Raw genomic sequence first — 17,663 nt, 5'->3', positions numbered from 1 at the left:
AGGTAGGACACCTTTAGTAATTGGCCTTTGTTTCTGCATAACGTGGTATCACTAAGGAATTCTGAGCAGGAAAGTGAAATGATCATCTTCATAAAAGGAGAAATAACTGGCAGTTATTTAGGGAAATAACTGGCAGTATTGAGTAGGTAGTTATTTAGGGAAATAACTGGCAGTATTGAGTAGGTAGAATAGTTAGGCAAATGTGGTTAAATATAAACTTGAAAACTCCTGCCAAGGTTCAGGTAAGAAAACTAATAAAATCTAAATTAAGACAAAGGCATTAGTAATTTAAAAGAAGGGGGATAGGGACTAATTCACAGAACTGAACAGAAGTGATGATACAGAAAAGGGGAATATAAGATGGTTTCCATTTTTTCACTTAAATGGGTTGTGGTACCACTAACCTGAGATCATTAATACAGTTAATATTGGTCAATTAATATTAATACAGTTAATAAGTAGCTAACTTAATTAGTCAGATAATAAGATGTGGAGTTACAATAAGGTTGATTTTGGTCAAAACTGATATCTGATAAAAATGATGAATGAATAAAAGAATGCATGTTGAATGGATAAACTGATCTCAGGGAAGGTCACACAGTAGTTACAAGGAAAATGAACTTTTCTGTTCTCTTGTGGTACATCTCTTGTTGTGGTACGTCAATCTATACTTTACATAATAAACAAGTGCCGTTTCAATTCAAAAGAGCACAACCTTTGACTTGATATTTTTGACTTATATTTTAAAAGAAATGGGAGGAAAATTGGAAACTGTGTGTATATTGCTATTATGTACATCTACTGAGATCTGCAAAAATAGATCTATAAAAAAGGAACAAGAAAAAAACCTGTAATAAGAATTCATAGGAAAATATAACATGATTTTTTTTTAGATTTTATTTATTTATTCATGAGAGACAGAGAGAGTCAGAGACATAGGCAGAGGGAGAAGCAGGCTCCCTGCAAAGAGGGTAGCCCGATGCAGTACTCGATCCCAGGACCCTGGGATCATGACCTGAGCCAAAGGCAGACGGTCAACCACTGAGCCACCCAGGCACCCCATAACATGATACTTATACAAATATCAATAGCAGCTAACACATATTGAGCCCTTACTACATATTAGGTAATATACTAATAATTGCCATACGTTGTCACAAGGAAACATCTGATAAGTGGTACAGGTAAAAAAAAAAAAAAGTTTTAACATAATCATTTCTTTGTGAAAGGCCAGTTAAACACATTAAAGAATATAATTTAGCTAGGGCATCTTCTGGAAATATAAAGAAAGAAAAGAGAATGTATTTATTTTGAATAACCAAACACTAAAGTAAAATATTTATGGTTTTCAAAGATTATATGAGAATCCTTATAGGTTTTGCAAAACCTCCATCACTCTCTGGTCCTGCTCCTATCAAGACTCCTTAGAATCAATGTATATAGAGAGGTTACAAATTAGAATGTATCTCTCATAAGGAAACAGCATAAAGACAAAAAGAGAGAAAGAACAACAAATGGGTTAAACTGCTTTAAACTGATAAGTGACAATTTTATTTGGTTCTTAACTTCACCCTAATTTTCCTTATGTATACTCTTCAAATCACTGTTATCTAAACTTGTCTAATGAAAAAAAAATCACCTAGAGCATTTGTTAAAAACATATTCCTAACACGAAAATTATAATTCTAAGAATTTGTATCTATAACAAGTTCCCACTGAAAGTCAAAATAATTTGGCACATTTGGACTCTCTTGGGTGTCATCCTAAATCCAATAAATCAGAATTTCTGGAGAAGAAACAATTGAATTTTATTAAAATAACTAGGATTTGTATCAAGAAAAAAAGAACTCCAATCTAATGTATAAACTTATTTAGAATCATTGCTCTTTGAGCAATTTTCTAGGTATATATTAATGCATTATTGTTACACTGACATTTTTAAATAAAAATAGTTATTACTAAAGCAAACATTTTTATTAGACTCAGGGAAAATATTTAAATGTATATTTGAAAACCCCATCCTAAATCATGTTTTCTTTAATATATAGGAAAACATACATGGGATGGATCATAAGCAAATATGAAAACAAACAAAAAGAAAGAAAAAGAAATGACATTCCCTCTGCCATATTCAGGCTCATCATCTCTGTTTTGGTTGTTCCTGTAGATAAATATTCCTGTAGAGAAAAGGCAGATTGTGCCTTAAAGGCGGTGGACAATCTCATTGTCATATATCCAAAAAAAGACTATTGAACCTGGAGAGTAACTGACCTTAAACATGTGGAAATAGGAACTCCTATACTTCTTCCTTTGTTTTTTAAATTCTGGACTTTCAAATGGTTAGTTACTCTAACACAACGACGGGACCTATTATATTATATATATATGCACACAGACACACACACACACATATATATATATATACACGTTATATATAATATATAATGGAACATCTCTCCAGAAAAACCTCAGGTGATAATGAATTATATTTTATAATTCTAATTAATTAGTTACACATTTCTCTGCATTTTCTCTTGTTATTTTTTACCTTTACAGCAAACTTTTAAAAACACATTTCAAAAAAAAAAAAAAAAAAAAAAAAAAACACATTTCAACTTGTTCTCTGAATATCCATATTCTACTGGATATTAAACAAAGGCATATTTCATGAGCCAAAACATTAACTGTTGAACATCTTCCTCCTTGCCAGTATTATTGAAGAAGCAGGAATCAGTGTAACTTTAAATCTCAGGAAACAAGACTCAAGACTAATAGAATGAGCTAAAACTCCCTCAAGTATTGCCAAATCTGGAGGCTTAACACTTGACCTTTTGAAAGAGCTAATTACATATAAATCCATAGTGCATGACATGTACACATATATATACTACTGTGAAATCTGAATGTCCAGTCTAAAGACTGGTTCTATTATCAAAATCAAATGAGATTAGAGAAAGAGGGAAGAAGAACAAGAAAAGGTGGAGATGAGAAAAGGAAAGAAAGGGAAAATTAAGGGAAAATGAAAAGGATGAGCAAAAAAAGGAGTTAGATGTAAAGGAGGAAACAAGAGAATTTGAGGGGAAGAGGAAAAGCATGATAGAATTGTAATTAAAGCAAAATTTCTGCAAATGTTCTTCAAAACTAATTCTTCAGAACTATAGTTAAAGTAACATAAAATTCATATAGATGTTTCCCTGTGAATAAACTTTAAATTAATAATGTAATTGTTAAAATTCTTTAGTATTGTTTCATAAATATGCTGAAACTTGAAAAGACACTGCCTTATTTCTATAAAACACATAGCAAATTTATATACTACGTAAATTATTATATATGACATATCATATAAAATTATGTATCATTTATACCAAAATTTTAGAATCTGAATAAAGATATAAGAATGTGTAAATAGTTGGAATTCTAACTATTCTTATTTCCATTAAACCTGTGCAGGGATCCCTGGGTGGCGCAGCGGTTTGGCGCTTGCCTTTGGCCCAGGGCGCGATCCTGGAGACCCGGGGTCGAATCCCACGTCGGGCTCCCGGTGCATGGAGCCTGCTTCTCCCTCTGCCTATGTCTCTGCCTCTCTCTCTCTCTGTGTGTGACTATCATAAAAAATAAAATTTAAAAAAAATAAAAAAATAAAAAAAAAAACCTGTGCAAAACACTTTCTCTAAAAGCATAAAAGATCTCTCTTAATGCTCATCGATAATGCTCAAATCCTCTACAAATCCAAAACTTAACTTGGTTTTGCAGTGTACATTACTGTGCTGGAACAACAAAAAGGGTTGGTAAGCTTTTGATTTTAAATGTGAATCTCACAGTAACAACCTATACTATCTTTACTGTGGTAACTGTTTCTTCCTCCTGCCAAAAGGTCCCTGGCATATAGCCCTACAAAGATGCAATGACTACAAGGCCCAGGCCTTCTTTCTCACTTTATCAACAGTAACACCTCATTTATTTTATATCAATAGAAAATTAATTGCTCAATAGAAATTAGCTGTCCAGATAAATACAACCTACTCCTTCAGGAAACAAAAGGGTTCTTTTGATTATTAAGGCATATTTTATTCATTTATCCAACATCTATTATTGGCAGTCCACCAAGTTCAAACCTCTATGGCAGGTATGTGAAACAATTCAAAAGATGAATCCAACACATAGCTTAGTCTCAATAGATACTAAATAATGTACATATAAATGAATGATAAAGATTTAAAAGAAATAATTGCTATAAGAAATACTGAAATAAAATGCTATGAGATTCTATCTGAGAGCAAGGAAAATCAAGGAAAGATTCCATGGAAATGGTGTTATATGGAATGGACCCTAAAAATAAGGCAGGATTTGAAGATCTACAGTCATAAGTGAGGAGACATGTAAATGTTTTCATGCCAGAAATTGAACATTTGAAAAGGAAAAGATAAAAAGTGAAACATGTACAGTAGCTCAGTTTTGACACAATAAAGGGTATAAACAAAAAGCTAAAAGTGAAACCCAAATCATGAAGGACTAGGCTAAAAATGTTAATTTACTCTGTAGTTAGTGAGAAGCAAATGACTGGTAAGCGCAGTGGAATTATATGATCAAGAAGAATATAAATCAGATATTACTGTGTAACACAGTTTGGGAGAGGAAGAGACAAAGTATCCAAGGATAAAGAGAGAACAATACGAAGAAGTTAGGAAGTAAGGGAATTTTTAAAGACATATATTACAGAGATACAAAGTACAGAAGTGGAAAATTTCACTGATATCATTCATGATCAAGAAGGGGAGGAAGAACAAAGCCAACTCAAGTATCCACTATCATGAAGACTGTAGGCTGCTTGATAAAATCAGCGTACTTAAGAACATAATGAATATAAGACTGGAGATGTAAATTCAGTGTTACATAGTCTGTGAATGGACCAGAAAGACTTTCACAGGGCAGTACCTTTTGGTAGATAAGGATGTAATAATAGAGCTCAGAGATAAGAATAAGAGTGGAAAACTATCATGAAACTGAATAAAAATTCCCCCAAAATACAAGCTCCATAAAAGTAGAATGTTATCTGTTTTGTTCACTGTTATATTTGCAGTGCCTACCAACAGGGTCTGGGACTTAGTAAATACTCAATAAGTATTCACTGTTAAGAATGCCACAGAACACTTTTTAAAAAAGCCCCAGGCCTGGAACACAGTAGCTTCCCCATCCCCGCCATGATTACTAATGGAGTAGAATCTAAGATAGAGTTTTTTGGTTTGTTTTGTGTTTTAAGAAAGCTCAAATACCAAGGATAAGTGAAACAGATTTAGGGGTAAAAGTGACAGAACCAAAATTTAAGCATATTTTTTCCCCCTCCAAACTGCCACAGTGGGTTTTGTTTAAGAGTTTTCCAATGATCTTTATGCTACTGCTGACTTTACAGTCTATTTTATTCTTATATTCCTTTACCCTATCTTAAATGTTCCCTCTTCTTTAAGGCAGCTTCATTTATAAGCTTGGCTTTGCATTCTAAGATAACCCTGAAGTGACTCTTGGGATTGAGATTCTCAAACTACTGTCATAGCAACTGTCTTTGCTCCCAAATAAAGTTACCCATTCCTGCTCCTTAAAAAAAAAAAAAAAGCCACAGAACAGATCCCAGAGGGTGAGCAAGCAAGACAGACAGAGACTGCAAGTGGTCAAGAGCCTGATCTTTTTAGGTGAAAAGTTAGACATAAAAAGAAAAAGAAAATACAAAGAAGAGAAAGAGAAAAGCATTATGAGTCATAAGAAAATTAATAAAAGGGAATATTACAGAAGTCATAATAGGTGGATTTTAAGACAGTGGGAATGGCGAATTGTGTCATTCTCAATAGAAATATTAATGTATACCTACCTTACGTGGTTGAAAATCATATTTCACACAGTGCTGAAAACCTTTTCCTTTAGACTTCAGTGATGTGACTATTAAACAGTTGCCAACAAAGTGAGCAGAGTAGCCAACTCCTTTGCTAGTACGAAAACTGTAAAGAAAAACTGAGACTAGTACAATATCCTCTGATACAAAAAGCTATATCCAAAAATTATTATATAAATAATATAAAACATTATTATAAAAACAAAACTAATTTCCCCAGAGAGTAGAAGGGGTATTACATGCACCAAATAAAGACTATATTATGAAAGGTTTAGAACCTTGAGAAAATAGAAGAAGACTACAGAACCTTTTGAAATTTCAATGTAAAATAGCACAAATACACAAAGACAAATTAATGGCCAATAAAAGACTACCAAGTATTTCATTAATCTTCAAGGACCTCTGAAATTAGCAAACACAAAAACCATTTATACTACTATTACACTGCTGTTTTCAAAAACAAATTATTCCCAATTCTATTATACCCTTAAAAATAGCTTACAAATTATTTTTAAAAAGTCAGAGCTAAATTTGATAAATGATGTAGGTAATCAAACAAAGGAGTACAGTTTTAGAAGAAGAAAAAATATGTGTCTATGAAACAGTTATTTTCTTCTAATGGAGCACTCCTCCTAGCTGTGAATTTAAGCACAGTATTGTAAAAATTGTAAATGCTCTGGCAAAATAATAGTATTACTGAAATAAATGTATGATCTGCCAAAATCATTCTGAAGTTCAACCCATTTGTTTGGAAGTTCAGATGTTTGTTTAGAACTCCCTCTTATTACTATCCCTATGTGATCTTTTATAATAGAGCTTACAAGCTAATAATAGCTCACATTTTTTGCACTCACATTTTTGAGCCAATATACAAAAGCACTTAATTATTCTCTCATTAAATCTTATATGATAAGTACTATTATTATCCACACTTTACAGCTGAAGACACCAAAGCATATCATTAATAAGTAATGAAGATAAGACAACCTCAAACAGCCTTATTTCAGAACATTGCAAGTATTAATTAAGGTAATACATGTAAACACAAATGCCTAGTATATAGTAAGGCAATCATTGAAAGTTTGATGTTCTCATTACTGTGCGTTATTGGTAAACTAAAATTACCAAGCTCTCGATCCCTATAGGTCAACCTACTATTGGGTTTATTAACCCATTCTGTTAGTTATCTTTCAAATAATTAATTTTTTATTTGATTGCATTTTCTTACATAGTAATTATCACTAATATTTTTAAATCATATCTTAATTATGATCATAGAACAAAAGAAATAAAAAGGTAAAGTAATGAAATCGAAGGAGTTTGTTTTTTTCCTCCCCTGGATCGGGGACTCACATGTCCACTAACAATCCCATAGTTAATCTATAATGATGTGGACTGGACAGAGGAGGTTTGTAAACCTTGAGTTTCAAACCATAATGAGAAAAAAAAAAAATTAGGCCGACTGCCAGAATTAACAGCAAAACATGAATAAAATAAATTGACATGTATCTTTATAGTTTTAACATACAAACATATATATATATATACACATTCTATTTAATATGTTGCCTTGACACATATTTATAAGACTGACATACTAAGACAAAAGTACTAAAATTAAATATATTACTTACCAATAAAGATAAGGTTTATCCTTATCAACATTAATGTTATTTAATGGATCCATACGAAACCAAGTATTTAGGGTGAAGCCATTCTGATAAGGCCACTTTGCAATAGGAGGCAATGCAATTGCCTACAAGGCAATGAAAAAAATATACCAAAGTATCAGTTAAAAAAAATATGGTATTAACCAAGGTCAAATCAGATCAAAAAACAATAAAGGTATAAATATCAGGAAATCATGGACTTATTCCCAGCCAATGGCCTTAGCACCTTCTGTATCATCAATTTCAACATCCAGTCCACTAGACTCTAAATCAAAACTTAAAAGATGCATTAAACTAAGAGAGAAAGGAAAGAATTTAAGCCAAGCCGCCCTACTCTTCCACCAAGAAAAAACAGTTGGTGTAAGGTCATTTATCATCTCCATAGATATCTCCACTGAAAGAGCCCTAAATCCCATACAGCTGCAAAGACGAGTGAATCAAATTACAATGGAAAAAAAAAAAACTTACAAAAGAAAAATCTAACCTTGAGTGATAATGAAATAATAATACTCTTTGGTCTTACTACAACTGGTATACCAAACACACACCTGAGAGGCTCTAGAATAGCATTTTCCTTGGTTTCACTGTAGACTTCTAATAATTCCATGGATAAATAATGATCTTTATATTATGGCCAATCTCTTTAACAAGATAGTTACCTCTACTGAAAGACATTCTCTTAAATTTAGTATATGACAGCTAGAATGAATGTTTTAGGAACCTGAAATCGCCCATTTCTGGATGGTACTCCTCAATCTCTGGCTCCTACTTCTATACCAACCAAAGCCTACTATACAGTATACACTGCATCCCCAGCCTTTTTCTACTTTGTTTAACTAATAATGCATACCTACTCCCTTAATCAATGTACAAAGCTAACTGTGTATACTACTGCCAGATGTGAAACTCAGGCACATTTACATCCAAACCATCTGTGCCTGATATCAACACTCATTTCTAACATTCCTGCTAAACCCATGGTGTTAATGGTATATCCTTTGGGATACCTTTGTGATTTTGGATTTAAGTGGTTTTTACTCTTCCTTCATATTTCCTTCTAAAATATTCTGGTACCCACAACTGGATGTTCCTCACTGTCCAATGAGTCCACAAGACTCCAAAATCTATATCCCTTATTGGCCCCTCGTCTAATAGACTCCAAAATCTATGTTCCTATCTATCATAATTTGCAAAAGAAACAATTCTGATGTTTAGATGGAATACTCTCAGTAAACTAAGTGAATACAAAAATTCACTATGTCCTAAATTCAGCAGATTCGTGAAACAGATGATAATCATGAAAGGCAGATCTAAAAAAAAAAAAAAAAAAAAAAGAAAGGCAGATCTAGTTATAGTCACTAAAGTCACAGATCATATAAAATGTCATTTCACATTTGTCATTCACCTTATACAACTCACTCTATAGAATTCCATTCCAAATTGCTCATATGAAGGCAGCACAGCTCACAGAAAGGCATGTCCACAGTATAAAATATAATTCAGAAGGCCTAATATATATATATGATATATATATATATATATATATATATATATATATATATATATATATATCAGGGAAAGTAAGCAGTATCATAATTTTAGTGATCCAAAGGCACTGCCATTGACAGTGGTCCCAGACAGTATGTACCCACTGGTACAATCATGCTCATCCAGAAGTAAATTATCAAAAACACTGTAATAATAAGGATTTTAAAATCAACTCTTATCTGAATTTTTCAGTAGTTCAATAGTAGAGATAACATATCAATCTGTTGTTAAAAAACAAAACATAATAAAAACAATGGACTTAAGGTCAGACAAATTTTATTTCAAGATGTGAGCCTGCTTTATGCCCCTGAACAATATTACACTGTTTTTTGTTTCACAACTTTTAATATTCCTATTTTGTTTCACAATTTTGTGACAATTGAAAATTATAACTTTAAAAAAGTTAGTAACAAAATATTAAGGGAAGAAATATAAAATTGGGGGAATGGTTGATGAAATGGGAGACTACAAAGACGCTTAAGCACTAATAATAAAGAGTAAGAAATGTTTATATGATGTTTAACAACTTATATAGCATTTAGTGTATTATTTCATTACTGGTTCACAGTAAAACTATTCCATGAAAAAGTGCTAATATTTTACATGAAAGTTAGCCAAGAAACATTAAGGGATTATCCTGCATAATAAGGAAGTAGAGGATTCAGAAATCAAAACCATTTCTTCTAGTCAAAAGTTATACATCCTCTCTACAATGCTACAATGATAAAAACAATGAAATGAAATTAAAGTTCCTTAAAAAAAGAAAACATGGATAAAATTTCAGCTAGATTAATCAGAAGAAAAAAATCCAATATCAAGAATGAAAGAGGAGGCATCACTAAATATCCTACAGCTATTAAAAGGAGAAGAAAGGGATATGATAAACATATCAATATATTCAAAAATTTAAATTAACTGGACAAATTATTGGAAGACAAAAACTACCAAAGCTCACTCAAAAGGAAAGAGAAAACCTCCCTATATTCATTAAAGAAATTAAGTTCATAGTTTTAAAACTTTCCCACAAAGAAAACTCCAGGCCTAGATAGCTACAATAGTGAATTCTAGCATTCATTTAAGAATAAGTAATATCAATTCTACAACTCTTTAATGGAAAGAAATAAATAGTTCCCAACTCATTATATGAGGATTACCCTATCACCAAAACCAGATAAAGATATTATATAAAAAAGGAAACTACATCCTGAAATCACTCATAAAAATAGTTGCAACATTTCTTAGCATTATATTAGCCAATCAAATCCACTGTTATATGAAAAGGTTAAAACACAGTGACCAAGTAGTTTTTATTCCAGGAACACAAAATGGTTTAACACTGAAATATCAATCACTGTAATTTACTATGTTAATAAAGACTAAGAAGAAAACCCACATGTTCACTTCAATAAAATCAGAAAAAGCATTCAGCAAAATTCAACATTAGTATCAACATACTAATGATTAAAAAACTTCCCAGTACACAGGAACAGAACAGAATTTTCTCTATCTGACAAAGGCATGTCTTAAAGCCTAATACTAAGCCTAATACCTTAAAGCCTAATACTAAGGCTGAAAATGAGCCAAGGATATTCCTGTTATGCTATACTGCCCTGGCGTCCTAGCCAGTGTAGTAAGGCAATACATGAAATAAAAAGGCATACTGACTGTAAAGTAAAAAAGAAAAAAAAAAAAAGAAAAGAATAAGACTGGTTTTATTTACAAAAACATCCGTAAGTAATCCTAAGGCATCTACTAAAAAACTACTAGTGAGTTTAGCAAGGTGTCAGGATATAAGGTTAATATACAAAAAAGATATCAATTGTACTTCTATATACTAGCAAAAAACAGTATGGAATATTTATGGATAAATTTAACAAAAGATGTTTAAGACTTTATACTTAAAACTGCAAGAGTGGAAAATCACAGAAAATTAAATAAAGGAAGAGGTATACTGTGTTCATGGACTGGAAGACACACTAATCTTCTCTCCAAATTGTTCTACAGGTTTAACACGATAAAATCTAAATCACAGAATGTATTTTATAAATTTTACAAGTTTATTCACAATATGTATTGAAATGCTATCTAAAATAGCCAAAATTATTTTAAGATGAAGAACAAAGTTGGAGTACTTACACAACCTGATTTCAAGAACTACTTACTAATAGAGCTACGAAAAGAATGGCAATCTGGGCAGCCTGGGTGGCTCAGCGGTTTAGCGCTGCCTTCAGCCCAGGGCCTGATCCTGGAGACCCAGGATCGAGTCCTGTGTCAGGCTCCCTGCATGGAGCCTGTTTCTCCCTCTGCCTGGGTCTCTGCCTCTCTGTCTCTCTCTGTGACGCTCATGAATAAATAAATAAAATCTTAAAAAAAAAAAAAAAAGAAAGAAAGACAATCTGATATTGGCATAAAGGCAGAAAAAGAAGACAAAGGAACCAAACACAGAAACAGATCCACACAAACAAGGCCAGGTAGTTTTCAAGAAATATGCCAAGGTAATTCAAGGTTAAAGGACTCTTTCTTTAACAAATGGTTATGAAACATTCCATATTCATATGCAAAACAAACAAAACTTTAACCTCCAACCTTCCTTCATATCATACTTTAAATATTCACACAAACAGAATCATAGACCTAAATATAAGAACTAAAACAAAAGAACTCTTACTAGAAAGCAAAAGATAAAAATGTTATGATCTTGGATCATTCTGATTTCTTAGATTACAAAAACATATGCCATAAAAAAAGAAAAGTTTAACTGAACTTCATCAAAACTGAAGTGTTTGCTTTAAGAAATACTGTTAGGAAAGTAAAAGGAAGAGCCAAATTAGGAAAAATATTTGACAAATATATATCTGACAAATTAATTTATATTCCAAATACATAATGAACTCTTAATAAAACCAATGTTTTTCACTGAACAAAGATTTGAACACAAACATCACAAAGAAGATATAAAAACAACCAATTAACACTTGAAAAAATGCTCAGTATCATTGGCCATTAGAATAATACAAAATTAAAACTACAACATGGTACCATTATATAACCATTTAAATGCCTCAAATTAAAAAGATGGCCAATGTCTAGGATGCAGATCAACTGGGATTCTTATACACTGATGAGAAGAATGCAAAACTTTCCACTACAGAAAGCAATCTGCCTGTTTCTCATGAAACGAAACACACACTTAGCATAAAACGTGGCAATTTCACTTATGTTTTTACTTAAGAGATGAGAACACATGCCCACAGAAGATCATGGGCAGTTTTACTTATAATAGCCAGAAACTAAAAACTCAAATATTGAGATGGATAAACTAGTGAATGGATAAACTGTGGCATATCCATAAAATATAAGACTACTTAGAGTAAAAAGGAACAGAATAAACTACTGGTAAGCTACAACATGAACAACCTCAAAAACATTATGTAAGTGAAAGAAGCCTGACAGAAAAGATTACATACTGTAAGATTTTATTTCTATGAAATTCTAGAAAAGGCAAAATCATAAAAACACAAAATAAATCAAAAGTTGCAAGGGACAGGGGCTAGGGAGAGGGAACAGGTTTGAAACAGACACAAGAGAATTTTGGGAAATGATAGAATTGTTCAAAATCATGATTGCAGTAGTGATTATCAACTTAAAATTCATCAGACTGTACTTTTAAATTGGGACTTTTATGTGAATTATACCTTAACAGAGCTGTATCGAAAATAAATAAATAAAAATAAACACATGTATTTAAAACTTACCGCAGCACTACAACCAGGAAAATTGAAAAAAGTATCAGGACCATGTCTTTGTGGCATCTGATTAAGAACTGATAATAATTTTACTGCATGTCTTGGCTAAGGAAAGAAGAAAAAGATATGTCACTGTACAAATTCAACAAAAATACCTAATATATCATGTTAGACACTGGACTGTTTTCTAACTAGAAAGAAATTAATTTTACATCATTTACTAAACTCTTTAAGGGGAACAATTTCCATTACAAATTCAAGTTTATAGCTCTCTAGAGATAAATTGTTGAACATTAAGTATTAATGTACTAATATTGAAAACTGTTCCCTCTGACCACAGCTTACCCAGATTCCACTTTCTCCTCGAAGCATGCTGAACAAAAGCTTCAACTCCTTGACAGTGATGCTGTAGCTGGCAAGAACCCCCAACATATCAACTAGAAGATCTTCAAAGGAAAATAAAGTTATTCTGAACTCTAGTAATGACCTGCCATCTGTCAAGGTAATATACTTTTTGAAAGAGCAAAAGTTATCAATTCTCATTTCTACATATATACTTAGCTAAATGTCCTTATGAATAGTTATTCTAATTAACAATTTTTAAGTCATCAGATAACCAAAAATCCTGAATTTTAGGATTTTTCTCATCAGATTTACCATTACAATTAAGTTTCCTTAGCAAATACATAAAATAGATTTTAAAATTCCCAGAAAACACACACACACACACACACACACACACACACACCTGCTGTGTACAGGGAAAGGAAAGCAAAAATATGCAAAAGTACAACAATTTAATTTTGTAAACTGGTTCTTTTCAAATAAAAAAGTAACAGTTGCCAAATTTATTTTACACTTATCTGTTCTTAATAAAATATATTATTGAAACATCCGTTGCCCCATTAACAACAATTCTGATCACTGACTCCTTGCCTGGCATTATTCCAAGTGGTTTACAGTTATTAAGTGCACAAATTCTCGTAACAAGCCTATGAGGTAAGTACTATTATTAGCTCCTTCCTAAAATGAGGAAAGTGACTAAAATGAGGAAAGTGAGACATAAATAACCTAATCATCTTGCCCAAGAACACACTGCTCCAAGTGATAGAGTCAGGATTAAAACCCAGGCGGTATGGCTCCAGAGCCCTTTCTGTTACCTATCAATCTCTAAATCAAAATGTGACATAAATATAGTACTAGTGATATCCATTCTGTTCATGTGTTTATGTGCATATGAGAGACATATCAGCTCAAGAGATGATAGAAAAATTATACATTTAGTCATTTGTTCTTGATTTCTTTCTCATCTCTAGACATTGTGAGTAGTACTCTATCTTTAAGAAATTAAGCATCTAAATATTTACTTTATCAATTTCTAAAACACTTCCTAAGAATTAAAGATAGTACTATCTTTAATAGAATAGAACAGAATGCACAAATACATTCTGAATAATTTATCATCAACTAATTTTAAAAAGGTGTTACGATAAGTTTAAATAGTTACTGATGCGTAATATTTATTATTCAATATTACAAATTAATACCTGGAATTTGAGATTTTAAATATATTTATTATGTATCTATTTCAAATTAGCAATTTCGTATGGTTATTTTGTCAATAAATTGAATAATCTTACTTAATGCCACAATAAGTAAGCAATCCCTATGATTAAATTGTGACTATTAATATGTCATCTTTGAGATCTTTTAATGAAATACAATGTTTCATCACTCAATAAAAAAGTTTATAGTTACTACATATTAGAAGATTTGTTTCTAACAAAAAATTTTAGATAGAAATTAAATGCCTTAAATCCCTAAATTATTAAGTAGTTTCAAGCAATTAGCTGCAATGGCAAATTCATAGATTTCTTTGCCTACAAATACTTTCCTAAAAAATTATACTTCTTTTCCCAAACCTTTATCTCATCTTATATGTGTACCACAAAAAGTGATCTATTAAATTAGTATTTAATTACATAATTATTAAAATTTCTTATTAATTGTACATATCACATAACCAAGTAGCTCAGTTTAATTTTAACATAACAGGTATTTTTTTCTGGACAAAATTTTAAAGGAGAAAAAATACTCAGACTATGAAACTCTCTAATCAACTTAGCATAGATATTTAACTGCCTTCTAGTAATACCTACACATTAGTAAATGAAAAGTGCCTCTTTGAACTTAATATGCTATAAATATTCAGAATGAAAACTTAGTAGTGTTTTGGTGGTTATTGGTGCTTCATTAGTATGTTATCTAAATTTCATTTTCTATACTGAAAAGTAAGGTAGAGGTAATTTTCTGATAATGATAAAATAACAAAAGTGAAAGCTTTGTGTTACCAGTATTATTATTTTTTTTTACCAGTATTATTATTGAGAAGGAAAGATAATCAAGGAGCTTTGTATAATAGAAAACATGAACACATGAACTTTTTGCAGTACTAATCAAGCTTACTACCATCTTTTATCACGAAGTTCATGAATTATGTACCAGTAAACTCTATGTATGTAATTATGACTCATTTTCTAAAGTGCAATTTATAAAGTGGTAGCCATTTTTATTTCAAAAACCAAATAAAAAACTTCAGGGACTAAACCCAGATATGAGGACTCAAAAAATCACCTGATGTTCTTCTATACAGTATATATATATATATATATGTGTGTGTGTGTGTGTGTGTGTGTGTGTGTATATATATATATACACATATGCTTATGCAAATAAATTCTTGTTAAACAATGCTAGAATTTACAGAATGGTTTACAGATGGTTCGTATCATCATTAAAAAGATGTTTTAAATTTGAATTTCATTTTTCATTAAGTTTACCATTAGTAAACAACACAGAAAATGTTAAATCACTCTAGAGATAGATGCCACCTTGAAAGCAATTAGAACTAATTTTAATATACTATATTAGAAAAACAAAAAATTTTAAATATTATTTAAAAGACATTAATCTTTAACTTATTCTTCACTTTATTATTTCTTAAGGTTTTGTTCTACTAATATTAAAATTAATTGTGCATAAATCAAAATATGATAGAGGATTCTCTGGTGTCTGAACTACTTTTAAAGATCAGGCATGATATAGCAAGGAGTCGTATCAGCACTTTTAAAATTATGAAAACCCTTTTATATCAAAAGAGACTTAATGCGGAAGATTCATGGCCTAAAAGAATCAACATTTCAAACTCTAAACTTATTTTCTGGTAATAATGTTGCTCTGGGACAATTCTTTCACAACATTTCTACTGAAGCCCATCTAAAAGGAGAAAAGGAGAAAAAGCTTTCAAGGGAGGCAAAAGATTGACAATGAATAATCATAGATTTCGAAGTTACTTCAAATAACATAACAAGCACAAAAATTAGTATTTTTATCTTGAAATTCCATGCAAATTTCACGTTCTACTTTACATGTTTATTTTAACATAAAAGTTTCTCTAAAAGAATATCAAGTAAAATGGACACTTCCTAAAAATTCAACATGCTTATCCTAAGGATATTAGTTTCTCTTGTCATAGTTCCATATATGCCAAACTGAAGTGCATGGAGCTTGAAAAAGTCGGGAAAGTGTTCATTATGCAGAATTGTAATATACATTGCAAAATGTTAATTATGTAAAGATTTAACTAAGTACTATGTAAAAAGGTACTATTTATTTTTCTGATAGATTTCATGGTTGTTTATCCCATATAATTAAGATTTTCTAAAGTGTGAAAAAGAAAAATCAGTAATTATTTTTGTCTAATACAGAAGAAGGTGTCTTCCATTCTTCAAATTTTCCCTTAATATACAAGGCAAATATCCCATACATTTCTATTTATCTATTTTAAATCAAGTCATCTTCAAGAACTCTACATTACCCATAGACTCTAAAGAAAAATGTGAATTTTTATAAACATTTAAAGCATATTATCCTGTGAGATAACCTCATACCTGCAATCATGTCATCTACAGCACTCATTTTCAGCAATACTTGTTCAATTAGCCCAACTTCTGTGCTAGTCTGTAAATTCCGAACACTTTTTCGTAAAATGGCTGTAAACATGCTCCATATTTCTGCTTGACATGTTACATCACAGTGTTCCAAAAGCTCTGTCATGCATGTTATACTCTCAGCATCCTGGATAATAAAGTTCATCTCCAAGTCAAATTCTCCACCAACCAACTGAAAAACAAAAAAGAAACAATAACTAATGATAACATGAGAGATTATTTATAACAATATAATAAAAATAATAAAATAAAAATAATAAAATAACTCAACTAGCAGGAGAGCATAGCTACTCTAAAAAATTTCTTGTTTTTAAGCCTAAAATTACTTTTGAGAAAAATTGGAAAGCTACAGATAAAGGTGCTATAAAAATTAAAACTAGAAAAATCAAGTTCCTTAAAAAATGGAAAAAGTTAATTACCAATCATGTGCAGAAAAATGGCACATAGAACTACTGGGTAGGATTCAGGACAAATTCCTATAAAAAAGAATTTGGCTCTCAAAAGTGAAAATCATTAGAAAATGCAAAATTCACTAAGGATAAATTTTAAAACATGAAGTTCATTTTCTTTTGTGATATTACTAGATGGACAAATGAGATGTAACAGAACACAAGTTCTATCTCTATGTATATAAGATAAAGAACTACAAAAGTGATAATTGCAAACTTATAATAAATGTGGAAATGACAAAATCTATGTTAAAAATTATTAAAAGAAATACACCTACTATCTATAATACTTAAGAGAATGCAAATTGCTATACAAAGATGACATAATAGCGATGTATTTGACTTGTGGCATT

At 31.1% G+C, this 17,663-nt stretch overlaps 1 protein-coding gene across 8 annotated transcripts in view; it reads right to left on the bottom strand.

Moving 5' to 3' along the window:
* Positions 1–17,663, bottom strand: part of NBEA (neurobeachin) — a 664,605-nt gene that overhangs the window by 567,764 nt on the left and 79,178 nt on the right. For all 8 annotated transcript variants that reach the window (XM_041767622.1, XM_041767623.1, XM_041767626.1 and 5 more), the window contains exons 2-6: positions 16,802–17,033; positions 13,197–13,297; positions 12,861–12,956; positions 7,522–7,643; positions 5,867–5,993 (exon numbers count right to left, since the gene is read on the bottom strand). In XM_041767622.1, the coding sequence (XP_041623556.1) occupies positions 5,867–5,993; positions 7,522–7,643; positions 12,861–12,956; positions 13,197–13,297; positions 16,802–17,033 (678 nt within the window). The remainder of the gene's footprint in view (positions 1–5,866; positions 5,994–7,521; positions 7,644–12,860; positions 12,957–13,196; positions 13,298–16,801; positions 17,034–17,663) is intronic.

The sequence above is a fragment of the Vulpes lagopus genome, chromosome 8 (assembly GCF_018345385.1).
Source record: "Vulpes lagopus strain Blue_001 chromosome 8, ASM1834538v1, whole genome shotgun sequence".
Classification (NCBI taxonomy): domain Eukaryota; kingdom Metazoa; phylum Chordata; class Mammalia; order Carnivora; family Canidae; genus Vulpes; species Vulpes lagopus.
This window is presented reverse-complemented; position numbering and strand designations above follow the sequence as displayed.